The sequence below is a fragment of the Zingiber officinale genome, chromosome 3A (genome assembly GCF_018446385.1).
Source record: "Zingiber officinale cultivar Zhangliang chromosome 3A, Zo_v1.1, whole genome shotgun sequence".
Lineage (NCBI taxonomy): Eukaryota > Viridiplantae > Streptophyta > Magnoliopsida > Zingiberales > Zingiberaceae > Zingiber > Zingiber officinale.
The window spans coordinates 33,976,503-33,990,980 of record NC_055990.1 but is presented as its reverse complement, the minus strand read 5'-3'; the positions used below and the strand labels follow the sequence as shown (position 1 = coordinate 33,990,980).

General features: G+C 46.0%; 1 protein-coding gene across 1 annotated transcript; it reads left to right on the top strand.

Annotated features, from left to right (window-relative positions):
- The first annotated feature begins 1,147 nt into the window (after positions 1 to 1,147).
- Positions 1,148 to 3,865, top strand: LOC122050335. The gene is made up of 3 exons (XM_042611250.1): positions 1,148 to 1,521; positions 1,615 to 1,894; positions 1,970 to 3,865. Exons 1-3 carry the CDS (start codon positions 1,148 to 1,150, stop codon positions 3,863 to 3,865), a joined length of 2,550 nt encoding a protein of 849 aa, XP_042467184.1.
- Positions 3,866 to 14,478: the final 10,613 nt, after the last annotated feature.

The window sequence follows — 14,478 nt, the reverse complement described above, 5'->3', positions numbered from 1 at the left end:
GCTCGTAGAGGGTGAGTTCTTTCGATCCCTCATTCGCAGATCCCCGAAAGATTTCGCTCATCTCCAAAAGAAGGCCACGGAATACATCAACGTGGAAGAAGCACAAGTAGCCCGAAGGAAAGAGGCGCCTGTCGAACCCCAACTTATGGCCGATCGGAGGAGACCTAGCAACCACTAGCCTCTAATCGGTCCTCGGGCCATAGGGTCGCAATCGTATCCGGAGCCGAGAATGCATGCAGTCCATTTGGAGGCCACCCAACTCAAGAAAGGCAAAAAGTGGACCCCCGATGTTCTGTAAGTTCCATCAATCAGGGACGCACAACATGTGGGAGTGTCGAGGCGACCCTAATGTGCATCGACCCGCGCCAAAGGAGTATAGACGTCGGTCGCCCACGCCGGATCGGAAGCCCGAGCGTCGAACCGACCGAAAAACCAAGGGTTGAAAGGCTCATGAGCCACGGGAACACCATCCCCGAGAAAGAAGCCTACTCGCGCCTCGGCCGATCGGAACAGACATGCGGCGCGAGAAGAGGAGAACAAAAGGAACGCCTCCCGTGGAGAAATTGGGATGATCTCAGGTGGCCCGATTGGGCGAGATTCCAACCGAGCCTGGAAGGGCTACGCGCGGTAGCTGACCATCTACACAGTAGGATGCAGCAAGGAAAAGGCAGAGGGGCCCGAGATCAACTTCGTCCCTAAAGACTTGGAAGGGATAGAGATCCCTCATGATGACGCACTGATCATCAAGGCGGTGATCGCAAATTACACCATACGCCGGACTTTCATCGACACAGGGAGTTCGGTAAACATTATTTTCAAACAAGCATTTGATTTATTGCAGATTGATCGGGCTGAACTCCTGCCCATGGCAACACCACTGTACGGCTTCACCAGCAATGAAGTCTCACCAATTGGGCAGACGAGGCTAGCCGTCTCGTTTGGAGAGGAGCCCCTAATTAGGACGCGCACCACGAATTTTATCGTGGTAGATGCGCCCTCGGCGTACAACGTGATATTGGGCCGACTGACCCTAAACGAATTTCGAGAGGTGGTATCGACCTACTGCTAGAAGATCAAATTCCCGGTGGGGAATCTGGTAGGCAAAGTTCGAGGAGACCAGGTGGCGGCCCGGCGGTGTTATGTGGAGATGGTCAAGGCGGACGCTAAAGCCACCAAGAAATGCCCCCGATTGGAAGTAAACGCCATCAGAGAAAAGCCGCCCCCACTGGTATACGACAACAAGGAGGAGGTACAAATACATCCGAGTCGGCCTAAGGCTACTACTTTTATAGCATCCGATCTGACCGGCCCGCAAAAGGAGGAGCTGGTCGCCTGCCTTCAAAGGAACCACGATGTGTTTGCCTGGTCGGCGCACGAGCTGCCCGGGGTCGATCCAAGTGTGGCACTGCATGAGCTGCACATTCGGCCAGACGCCCGACCGGTCAAGCAAAGGAAGTACGACTTTAGCGTTGAGCAAGATCTAATTATCCGGGCCGAGGTAGAAAAGCTATTAGAGGCCAGGCACATCAAGGAAATTCAATTTCCAACCTGGCTCGCCAACGTAGTGTTGGTTTCCAAGCCAGGTAATAAATAGTGAGAGTGCATCGATTTCAGGGATTTAAACAAGGCCTGCCCCAAGGACTCTTACCTGCTGCCAAGGATAGACCAGATGGTCGACTCGACGGCCGGATACGAGCTGATCTGCATGCTCGATGCCTATCAAGGCTATCACCAGGTGCCACTCGCGCGCGAAGACCAGGAGAAAATCAGTTTCGTCACGGCTGACGGGACGTTCTGTTATAAGGTCATGCCGTTCGGATTAAAGAACGCAGGCGCTACCTATCAAAGAATGATGAACAAGGTGTTCCGGAAACAGATCAGATGGAATTTGGAGGTATATGTTGACGATATACTTATTAAGTCACTCCGATCTGTCGATCTATGTGCAGATGTGGAAGAAACATGACAGATGCTGCGAAATTACGGAATCAAGCTCAAGCCAACCAAGTGCCTGTTTGGCGCTAAAGGGGGACGATTTTTGGGCTATATAGTCACCGAACGGGGAATCGAAGCGAACCCCAGTAAAGTAAATGCTCTGCAAGACATGGCACCGCCTCGCAACCTGAAGGAAGTACAAAGACTGACTGGAAGGATCACGACGCTATCAAGGTTTATATCTAAATCAGCTGATCGGAGCCTGACATTTTTCAAGATTCTGAGGCAAGCGACCAAGTTCCAGTGGGATGGTGAGTGTGACAAGGCGTTCGAGGAACTCAAACAATATCTCAGCTCCTTGCCCATCTTAGCCAAGCCAGCTGTGGGGGAGCCGCTTTTAATTTATTTATCATCGACTGAGCATGCTATCGGTTCAGCGTTAATCACTGAGAAAGGGGGAAAGCAACAAACAATGTATTTTTTGAGCCACATGCTGAAAGATGCTGAGTCTCACTATACAGGTCTTGAGAAGCTTGCTTACGCCTTGATTCTCGCCGCCTGGAGACTTCGACCCTATTTCTTGGCTCACTCTATAATTGTGATGACCAATAGCGCCTTGGGTCGTGTCCTGCTCAACCCTGAACCGTCTGGCCGGTTAATCAAATGGACCACTGAGCTCAATGAGTTCGACATCCAATACCGACCCCGATCGGCTATAAGAGCACAGGCGTTGGCGGATTTCATCACAGAAGTACTGGACCCTGAGCCAGAGTCCACATGGAGGGTATACGTGGATGGTTCGTCCGCCCGACCAGGTAGTGGAATAGGCATCCTGCTTATATCCCTAAAAGAAGACCGAATGCATCTATCCATTCGATTGGAATACCGAGCCACCAACAACGAGGCCGAGTACGAAGCACTCATAGCTGACCTCCAAGCCGCTCGGCACGTCGGGGCCACCAAGGTGCTCTTACATTCGGATTCTCAGTTGGCGGCCCAACAGCTGAACAGAACGTTCGAGATTAATAGCGCTCGGCTCAGGTTATATGCGGACGCCTTCAAAAAGCTCAAGGCGAATTTCCAAGAGGTTGTTATTTACAAAATTCCTCGATCGGAGAACCAAGCGACAGACGAACTGGCAAAGCTGGCTAGCGCGATGACGCCGATCATCACCACTTCCCCCATTGAGCAGGTCTCTCTAATGGCTCACGTTGACCGATCAGGAGAGATACCACTTCCGAAAGACTGGAGGACACTCATCATTAGGTTTCTCCAGTCAGGAGCCTTGCCAGGAGGTCACGAAGTCGACCGGATCTTAAGAAGGAGAGCCGCTCGGTTCACCCCGGTGGGTGAGCAATTGTATAAAAAAGCTTTCTCACGCCCTCTGCTCAAATGTGTGGGTGCTGAGGACGCTAAATATATCCTTCAAGAAGTACATCAGGGCTCTTACGGAGGGCACCCGAGTGGGCGATCACTAGCAAAGAAAGTTATCCTAGCAGGATATTTTTGGCCAACACTCCAGAAAGATGCGAACAAGTTGGTAGCTACTTGCTTATCCTACCAAAAGTACAGCAATCTGACCCACCGACCGACCTCTGAAATGAAAGTGTCCACTGTTGCGTGCCCATTCGACCAGTGGGGAATGTACATAGTCGGCCCTTTTCCTATGGCGAATGGTCAGAGAAAGTTCCTACTGGTGGCCGTTGAATATTTTTCAAAATGGGTGGAGGCCGAACTGCTGGCAAGAATAACGGAAAGCATGGTCAAGAAGTTTTTATGGCAGAACATTATATGCCGGTTCGGCATACCACACCGACTTGTCTCAGATAATGGGAGACAGTTCACGGGCCAAGAGTTGGGGAAATGGTGCGTGGGTTACGACATACAGCAAGCTTTTACCTCCATGGCCTACCCTCAGAGCAATGGATAGGCTGAAGTCACCAATCGAGAAATCCTCAAGGCATTGTGCGCTCGGCTCGATCACATGGGGGCAGCTGGGTGGACGAGCTGCCCAGTGTGTTATGGGCGCTACGGACGACTCCCAAGGAAGGGACTAGCTTCACGCCATTCCATTTAGTAAATGGAGGGGGACCGGTCGTCCCGGTCGAGGTCGGGATTGAGTCCGATCGGGTGCTTCACTACGACGAAGAAAATGGGGAAAGACGACGGTTGGAGCTCGACATGGTCAATGAGACGCGCGATAAAGCGGCCGCTCGGCTGACAGCATACAGACAAAGGATCCGGCAAAACTACAATCGTCGGGTAATCTCCAGATCTTTCTAGGTGGGCGACCTAGTCTGGAAAAGGGTCAAGCCGGTCGGAGATGTCAAAAAGTTGGAAGCCCCATGGACGGGCCCATTCAAAGTAGCAGAAAGGTTGCGGTCGGGTGCATACTACTTGGAGGACGCGGAGGGAAGGAAGCTGGAGAGACCGTGGAGCGCAAACCACCTCCAACCTTACAGAGTCGGCTGAGAGGTGAGCGAGTGAATTCATGTACACTTGCATAAATATATATTTCCTTGGACACAGGAAGAAAACAATGGGATCTCTCCTAACTCCTTCTTATCAAACGCGTCATCGACGGTCGAGTGGCGACCTTAAACCCTCACGTCATCGACGGTCGAGCGGCGACCTTAAACTCTCGTATGATCTAGCGACAAGTAAGAACAAGATGATCGCCTAATCATATTCAAGGACGATCAAAATATTGAGGAAAATTGTCAAAGATAAGACAGAAGCAAGTTACGTCTTAAAACTTTAGGCCAACCGGGTACACACGATGGCCGACTAGTACGACTGAAAGAAGCACTTAACAAACCAAGCGAACAGAAACGCTTTAAAAGGTTCACTCCAAATAAGTCAGGGCATCGTCGGGGATAGAGTCATTAAGCTGGTCGCGATCAATTGTGGAGCCTGGTAGATCGGCAGGCAGATGCCCCTTCTTCTTGAGTTGATCGAAAATGTTGTCCACGATGCAGCCGAAGAGTCGGAGAACTCGGGCAACGAACTTATCCACGAAGGTGTCAGACCGGATATAAGCCAACTTCATCTCTTCGAATCGGCTGGGCTCGCTTTCCTTATAGGCCTCCAAGGCCGATCGGGCGCTCTCTAAATCTGCCTTCACCACCGCAAGATCGGCGTCCTTGTCGGATAGCTGACTTCTCAAAGTGGCCTCTTCAGACTCGTGAGCTTGCCGTTCGGACATCAACAGACCTTCAACATTTTTCAGCTTGTCTTCTGTCTACTTTAACTTCTGCTCGAGAGCCCGGGCTTCCACATTTTTCTTCTCCAGATCCTCAATAACCCTTTGCTTGCGGTTGGTGGCCAGGGTGATTTTGCCCTTGAAGGTGGAAATCTCTATCTTGAGTTGGTCAATATACCCGACCTACTCGGCGCTCTTACCCCACTCGGCGGCCAGCAGCTCTTCACTCTTGGCTAAGTCAGCCTGCAGCTGAGCCACCTGAGTATCATTCAGACCATGAGTGGTACCCGACTGGCCGGGGGTTTCCTTCAGCCGCTTCAACTCATCCTCCACAAAGGCGAGCCTCTGGCTCATAACCAGACCGTCCACCCAAAACTGCGAAAGTCGTGATTGAAAAGAGATCAGAAACAAGGCCAAATTAAGCGGTATGGAAGCTATAAGAAAAACTCACGCCGGTAATCTGCTTAGTGTAGCTGTTTGCTAATACACCCGGAGGAGCGGCCGTCGCTTGGGCGCGTGCATCTTCCCATATCTCGACCAAATGTCCTCTAATAATAATCCGGTGTTCAGTCTGATCGGCTGAGCTGCCCGGCGCTGAAAGATCTTTGGTAGGAAGGTGGAGTGTGGCTGTGACGTGTCTTCGGCGAGTCGTGGCCGAATGGGAAGAGGCTGATCGGCCCGCGCGGGAAGAAGAGGGCACGGGGTTGATGTTTGACCTTAAGATGCGGCCTTGAGCCGATAGTGGCGGCAGACTAGCGGCGGGAGAGGCAACGAGAGGGGCGGATGGCGTCCGGTCAGAAGAAATATTGGCGGCTTCCGACAATATCTAACCGGAAGCGCCGGTCTGATCGGCAACCCTCGCCACCGAAGTCGCGGAGCAAGCGGCTTTCTTCGCTCGATGCCTCTTGCGCGTATTCTCAAGCGGCGCTTCCGATTGCGAGCCCTCTTCTGGAGCTAGCTGGTCTGCCGGAAGCTCCACGATCGGCGCTCTCGTTGCCGCTGCTCCCACTAGCATTAGGTTCGACTCCCTCGCCGGCCTCCTGAGTGGGCCCCTGTTCGGGCAATGTCGGTCCAGGGAGATCTTCCGGCTGAAACCCCCGCTCGGCCAAGACTTCAACCACTACCTGGTCAACATCGGCAGCGGTAAGCTTCGATTGCCCGACCAAGCGCGCTCGCATCATGATGTCGGCTGCAAAATAAAGGAAGAAATCAATTAGATAAAGAGAAAAGAGGTAAATTAATGGTGTACCTAGGTCGATCGGTTCATCTGGGCTGATCGGACTAAGGCCGAAAAGCGCCAAGACCCCTTCCTCCATCAGCTTGTGAATGTTGAACTTCTGGCCGGCTAGCATGGAGGCAGTAAGCAAGTAGGCAGGAGTGTTCTTGTAGCGGGGCAACGAAGGTTGGGGCCCTAGCGAAAGTTGCCAAATGGTCTGGAAGGAAGGCCGGTCGGGGAAGTGGACAAAGAAGAAGTATTCTCTTTAATGCTTATTGGAGGAAGGCATCTTGTCAAAAAAGACCAAGCCCGGTCGAGCTTGTAAGAGGAAAGTGCCCGGCTAATCGGACAACTTGGGGTAATAAAAAAAGTGGAAAATCGAAGGGGTCAGGGGAATGCAATGTAAGCGGAATAAGATAATTACCCCGCACAAAAGGCGAAAGGAGTTAGGGACTAACTGAGAAAGGGACAGACCGAAGTATCTACAAACCTCAAGGATGAAGGGATGAAGAGGGAGCCGCAGACCGACAACAAATTGGTCGCAAAAGAAGCAGACACAGCCGGTTGGCGGAGCGGAAGGCCGATCGGTGGCTAGCAGGACATGGATCTCGTAGCAAAGAGGGAGTTCAAAGGTATTGGCTAAGGTTCGAGCATCATCCTCATTGAACCGTGACTCCATAGTATCGTACTAAGGACCCTAGGCAGAGGACGAAGGCTGCGATGCACCAGCCATGACAAAAGGAGGAAACCGAAAGGAGTAGGGAGGAAGGGCAAAAAGAAAAAGAGGGGCAGAGGCAAGAGCAGGAGCTCACCAGAAAATCACAGAGGACAGAGCAGTAAGGGGCTACAGAAGAAGACAATGGACTTACCCGGAATGGGAATGACAGGGGAGTAGAAGGATTTGCTGAAGAACACGAGGTGTTCACCGGAGAACACGGGGAAAGTCGCTAAAGAACACGGACGAAGTCGCTGGAAACAAAAGCACGAAAGAGAGAAGACGGCGGCGATAAGCTTATAAACACCAAGACACCTCGTTTAGCCTTTCGATCGACAACGCAAACACCTAGAGGCAAATTCGGCCGTTAAAATTCAAATAACCCCAAAGGTCGCATCCCAGCTTGTCACCTCAAACATGCGCCGGCAGGGGGAGACACGTGGCGTGCATCGATAAGGTGGTTGTCAGAGCAATTAAGGAAGCGTGCTTCACATAAACGCCTCGGGTTGGTGCGGGTTCCAAGAGATTTTGCGAAGAGCACCTTGGCAACGGCTCCAAGAGCCAACCGAGCAAAGATAGAAAGCCTGTGGATAAACAATCTGGCATGTTGGCCGATCGGCTCGTAAGGATGGGTCGACCGGCATAGGTGACCGTCACGCCCGCAGGGAATCACTTCTTCACAACACTTTGTCCAGTCAGTCAGACTTACAGCCTCCTTCGACTAGACTTAAAGGGGAGGCATGTGATCCGGTGATAATCTAAGAGGGCCCCCCTCCCAGGAAGTGCAACGCTCAGGTGAACATTAAAACCAAGATGTGGCCAGCTAAAGGACTAGCCGATCGGAAGTCCATACAGGCCAATCGGCCGGAAGAATTCAAGAAGGGTTGGGTTAGCCCGCAGCGCACTGAAACCAAAGTCATTCGCGCCATTCGGATCTGGTATATTTGTAAGGGGTCAGGGAACTGGCTAGTCAGGACGATCAAGGGAAGTTCAATCAGACTAGCGGCCGACAAATTAGATAGGGGATACGTTCCAACATCTTTTTGGGAGTCAATGCCACTGGCCGACGGCGTTGATGGACAGAAAATCGTACGAGAGAAGATTTCGCCGCCTTGACAGAGATGCGTTCGCCCCGTTATAGTAAGACGTCAGGGACCCTTTCTCGATACTAGCTTTTGGGGAAATTTTGGGAATGCGCGTCTGCCCGGGAAGTGTGCAGTCAGCCCGCCGAGGCTCTATATAAGGGGAGAGGTGGCCATCCCTGGATGTACGCGCAGATGTCTTTGAGACACCACTATTCACCTCTTTACTTACTATTTTCTTCTTCGGCTGTTGTGTGACTTGATCGTCGGAGGGTCGTCACAGGGAACCCCTTCCCGGCTTGGCACTAACTGTAGGATCGAAAAGAATTTAGATATCTCCACAATGACATGATATTGTCCACTTTGGGCCTAAGCCCTCATGGTTTTGCTCTTGGGCTCTCCCCAAAAGGCCTCATGCCAATGGAGATATCTTTTCTCTTATAAACCCATGATCTTTCCCATGTGTTTCCAATATGGGACTATGTTTGCAACCTTGCAACCCCAATAATCCCCCCCCTCAAACAAAGGACCATAGGCTTCCCACGTCCGATCCTCGACCCACCAGGTCTTCCTGCCCCTCGGTCCACCCGACCTACTAGGACTTCCTGCCTGGTGTCTGGTCCTCTTGATCCGAACATAGGAGCCCCCACTTTCTTTGTTCAAGGTCAATATTGTACTCACATGACTCAATCAGACCATAACTCTTGTACACAGTCGGCGGTTAAACCTTCTGACAGTCCGGGCTCTGATACCAATTGTAGGATCGAAAAGAATTTAGATATCTCCACAATGACATGATATTGTCCACTTTGGGCCTAAGCCCTTATGGTTTTGCTCTTGGGCTCTCCCCAAAATGCCTCATGCCAATAGAGATATCTTTTCTCTTATAAACCCATGATCTTTCTCATGTGTTTCCAATATGGGACTATGTTTACAACCTTGCAACCCCAACACTAACGACTTGTGATTGCAGGAGCGGAGCACTTTCATCGCAGACGAAGACCCACGTCACGGTATTACCCGGTGGCCGTCTACTCAGCTTCAGGGCAGGATCATCAAGAATTGAAACTCTCTTTATGATAGAGATAGAGTAATGGTTTGCTCTAATGGAAGGCTTTGAAGCTCCAACAAATTCAAAGGGCAAAATTCTCAAGAAGAGCAAATGGAGCCAAGAGCAAATTCAAAGGAGCAACGCAAATGACAAAGTGACCAAGTAATTGGTCAATTTATTGCCAAACAATATTTTGGTTCAAATTGAAGAATTTAAAGATGTCAAAGAGCTATGGAGCAAATTGTCCAAGCTTCATGAAGAACCCTCCACTGTACCAAATCAAGACAAATCCAAAGAGGGCAACTCATTGGAGCAAGACGAAGAAAAAGATATCTCCGATGTTGAGAGGTGCTCAACATCGAAAGAAGAAGAGGTAAGTCCATCCTCAAAAGGGCACGAAGATAAAGGCAAAGGAGTGTACTCCTTATTTCATGTGCATGAGGATTCAGAAGTTGAGAGATGCTCAACATCCGAGGATGAAGAGGAAAAAGCCTCTACCTCTAGGATTGAGGGTGAGCGTAGACCATCATTATCGGATCAAGAAGAAATCTCTACATCTGGATCAAAAGAATCAAGTGCCTCCCCTACATGTGAAGGTATAAAGGTTTCAATTATTAATAATAAAAATTATATTATATGTTTTGAGTGTAGGGTAAAAAGGCATTATAAAAGCAAATGCCCAAATTGACCAAGAAAAAGAGTCAACCGACATTAAAGGGCAAGAAGAAGCCCAAGGAGACTGCCCCACAACAAAGAAGAGCAAGGAGCACATAGTGTGTTTCTTGTATAATCAAAAAAGACATTATCGGAGTCAATGTCTAAAGGGGAAGAAGCTGGTCAAGCCTAAGGGAGGAAGCACAAGTCAAGGGGGAGCTTCCAAGGTAAAATCCAAGGTATCATTTTGTTGGTTGCTACTCGGAAAACCTATAGGTTCCACTGTACAAAAATTTTGTACAAAGGTCTGAACCTTTTCCTAGCTACCATGTGTTCTTTTAAATTAAATTTTGGATCGCCTGCGGAACTTAACACGTTTGATCCAAAACTTAATCTATTTGTTCTTTTAGGTTTTGACTTGGATCTCCTGCGGAACTTAACACGTTCGACCCAAGTCTCCTTAAGTTATTAATTCCATTAAATATTAATTTCCATAAAAGGTTCCCAGTACTGACGTGGCGAGGCACATGGCCTTCTTGGATATGGGAGCAACCACCACCGACTAGACAAAACCTTTAATAGAAAGCTAATATTTAATTTCCTAAAATAACTTTAGGTTAACCAAAGAGAACAATCAAATCACAAGGAAAAGAAAGAAATAAAAGAACACAACTTCGAAAAAACATATTCGAAATACTAGAACGTAAGCCTCTTGTATTTAGTATTATTTCCATAAATAACTAGCATGATGCGGAAATAGAAATTACTAGTTATACCTTGTAGAAAAAAACCTCTTGATCTTCTACCGTATTCCTCTTCTAACCTCGGACGTTGTGTGGGCAACGATCTTCCAAGATGAGAAACCACCAACCACCTTCTTCTCCTCCAAGCAAGGTTCGGCCACAAAAGAAAAGCTTTACCAAGGAGAAAAACCAAAATACTAACCAAGCTCCAAGAGATGCTAGCTTTCTCTCCTTCTTCTTCTTCTTCTCCAAGTAGTATCCGGCCACCACAAGAACTCCAAGGGAGAGGGAGAGGTTCGGCCACCACAAGAGGAAGAGAAGGAGATGATGGCCGGCCACACCAAGGAACAAAAGAGGGAGAGGAATAATAGATGTTGTATCTTGTGAAGGCACCCTCACCCCTTCTTTTATATTCCTTGGCCTAGGTAAATTAGGAAATTTAATTACAATAAATTTTCCTTAATTTCCTTGACATGATTTAATTGAGAAAATAAAATAATATTTCCCCAATTAAACAATGATGGCCGGCCAAATCAATAGGAAGCAAATTGGACAAGTTTCAATCAACAATTTAAAACTTTCCTTATTTGTTTTCGGAAATTTTAAAAAAATAAAAATTTCTCTTTAAAATCTCTTCATGGTTAATAAAAGGAAATATCTATAATTTTAATTTTATTAACATGTGAATAATTTTAAAGAGAAAATAAAACATCTCTCCAATCTACAAATAAGGAAAGAGATCTAATCTCTTTCTTTAATCTTTTGTAAATCTTTTACAAGAGAGATATTTTAATTTTAATTCTCTTTTAAATTAAATCTTCCACATAATAATAAACATTAAAATTAAATTTTCTTTTTAATTAATTATGGCCGGCCCTACTAGCTTGGGTTCAAGCTAGGGCCGGCCACCTTAAACCCAAGCTTAGGCCGGCCCTAGCTTGGTTCCCAAGCTAGCTTGGCCGGCCCCCTTTAGGTGGGTATAGAAGGTGGGTATATGTGGGTATAGTACTCTATAAATAAGAGGCTACGATAGGGACCGAGAGGAGGAATTGGTTTTGGTTTCCCGATAAAATTAAGCATCCCATGTTCGCCCCGAACACACAACTTAATTTTATCAATGATAATTCATTCCACTAGAGAACTATCATTGAACTACCGCACCAATCCCAAATTACATTTTTGGGCTCCTTCTTATTATGAGTGTGTTAGTCTCCCTGTGTTTAAGATATCGAATGTCCACTAATTAAGTGAGTTCTTGACAACTCATTTAATTAATATCTAAGTCCAAGAGTAGTACCACTCAACCTTATTATCATGTCGGACTAAGTCCACCTGCAGGGTTTAACATAACAATCTTTATGAGCTCCTCTTGAGGACATTATCAACCTAGTATCACTAGGACACAGTTTCCTTCTATAATCAACAACACACACTATGAGTGATACCATTTCCCAATTTATCGGGTTTATTGATTCATCGAACTAAATCTCACCCATTGATAAATTAAAGAAATAAATATCAAACATATGTGCTTGTTATTATATTAGGATTAAGAGCACACACTTCCATAATAACTGACGTCTTTGTTCCTTTATAAAGTCAGTATAAAAGGAACGACCTCAAATGGTCCTACTCAATACACTCTGAGTGTACTAGTGTAATTATATAGTCAAGATAAACTAATACCTAATTACACTACGACCTTCTAATGGTTTGTTCCTTTCCATTCTGGTCGTGAGCTACTGTTTATAATTTATAAGGTACTGATAACATCATCTTCTGTATGTGACACCACATACTATGTTATCTACAATATAAATTAAATGAACAACTACAAACAAATGTAGATAATTAGACCAAATGTGATTCTTTATTCATAATGAATGTTTACAAAGCTTAGGCTTTCAGTATACACTCCAACACATTTATTGAGTCTACCCCTTTAAATTATGGTAAAAAGCATGCTAGTTCTAATTTATATCATTTTAATGCTATTTACTATAAAAATAGGAGGCATGATAGAATTAATGAAAATCATGTAGCTCTTCATGCCAAGACTACCACACCTAGGTTAAGAAGGGAGATAAAAATTTGGTCAAGAACACTAAAGATAGTAGATACAAGCCCAAAAATAGAAATACTCAAGGATTTAAAGAAAAAAAATCCAAAACTAAGATGGAAAACAAGTCTTGAGATCATGATAGCTCCATATATCCCACCAAACACGTGTACACAACTACACATGTATAGTCAACCAAAAATCTCCAATAACACCACTAAACACATATACACCACATACTCATACATTCCCTAAAACATAGGTATAACCAACATAAATCCTCCAGCATCATAATCAGACGTATACACATAAACACATGGGTACAATCCACAAGAAACTTGAATAACCACACTGAACTCAAATAGACAGTCAACCATATGGCTCTTACAACACATACCCATCATGAGTACACTCAACATGGACATGCATAAACAACATAATAACCTAAACCAACTAGACCTCCCGATAATACATACTCTACATATGTATATACAACAGAGTCTAGGTATCGAGAAACGAGACTGTATATGATATAACTAGAACATCTCAAAGATCAAACATAAGTATCAAACAGGAAAGCAACAACCGAACATGATATAAGGTAAGCAGCCTAATCCATCGAATAATAACCATGTACTAAGCTCAAGAAAATCTGCATAGAGGCAAGGAAGAAATACCCGCCTTAAAGTGTAGATCGTGTCAAGTAATCCCGCGTCGAAACGCTCATCCCGAATACAAGTCCTGCGATTACATGATGTATTTAGCTAATTTCATAGAAAATAAATAACTAAATAACTTCCCCGACCCCCACCTAATTAGAATAACTTTAATCAAACATGGTTATGGATTAATCCCCCAATTAACCTTAACCATCCTTAATCCAACCCCTTCTAAATCCAAACCTAATCCATAATATATTAATCAATCCATTCAATACTGCCAACCAGAAACCCTATAAATCCAACCCTTCATCACCAATCAATCCAAGATTTACCCAAATCAACATGTCACAATCGAATCCCAACTTCTAAATAGCTCCATGTATCCCGGTTTACATGCTTCAATCCTCCAAACAAGATATAAACTAAAAATCCAACAGATAAATTCCATTAAATAATGAATCCATAATTCCAATATTTTATCCCTTAACCAAAACAACCAATTATCATCAAACCCTAAATAACCAAAACATAGCAATAACGATCATGTATCCATCTATATAAATCATTCACCAAATAACCATCATAATTCCAACTCACATAATTCATCACCAATCGATCAACCATCCATTAATCGTCAACTAATCAAATCCAAAGTAGATATAAAATCGACTTAAAAACTCACCTATATCCTTGCACTTGCTGTTAACTCACCGACAAAGCACCCACTTCTTGAAAAATATGGCCGGAGCTAAAATATCCCATAGTCTCCAAATCTAGCACCCTAAATCACAAATCAACCCCCCCCTCTGAGCATCAACCAAATCACTACTCAAATAATCTTTTTAAACAAAAAAATCTTACCCATATCTATGCCAACAGATTTCGATTCATGTGGAGAACCCATCTCTGGCAGCTAGGCAGCAAATCTGTGTCACCTTCTCCATAATGAATCCATCCAACAACCTAACCATCTTAGGGATGACGATCTACTGTGAAGGGGATCTGGAATCCAAGAGGTACTAATCTGGTGATGAACTACGACAGAAATCAAACAAGAACAGAGCATAAAATCAAGAACTAAACTCTCACCTGTTGGTCATAGTGCCGGATCAATACTGTTCTGAGAAGGAGACAAGGTACGGGGGGAAATCAGCATAAG

Coding starts and splice junctions, on each gene's coding strand:
- LOC122050335 (XM_042611250.1), top strand. CDS start 1,148: ATGGTCAAGGCGGACGCTAAAGCCACCAAGAAATGCCCCCGATTGGAA. Junction 1,522..1,614: donor GAAAAGCTATTAGAGGCCAG/GCACATCAAGGA, acceptor CATCGATTTCAG/GGATTTAAACAAGGCCTGCC. Junction 1,895..1,969: donor AGATCAGATGGAATTTGGAG/GTATATGTTGAC, acceptor GAAACATGACAG/ATGCTGCGAAATTACGGAAT.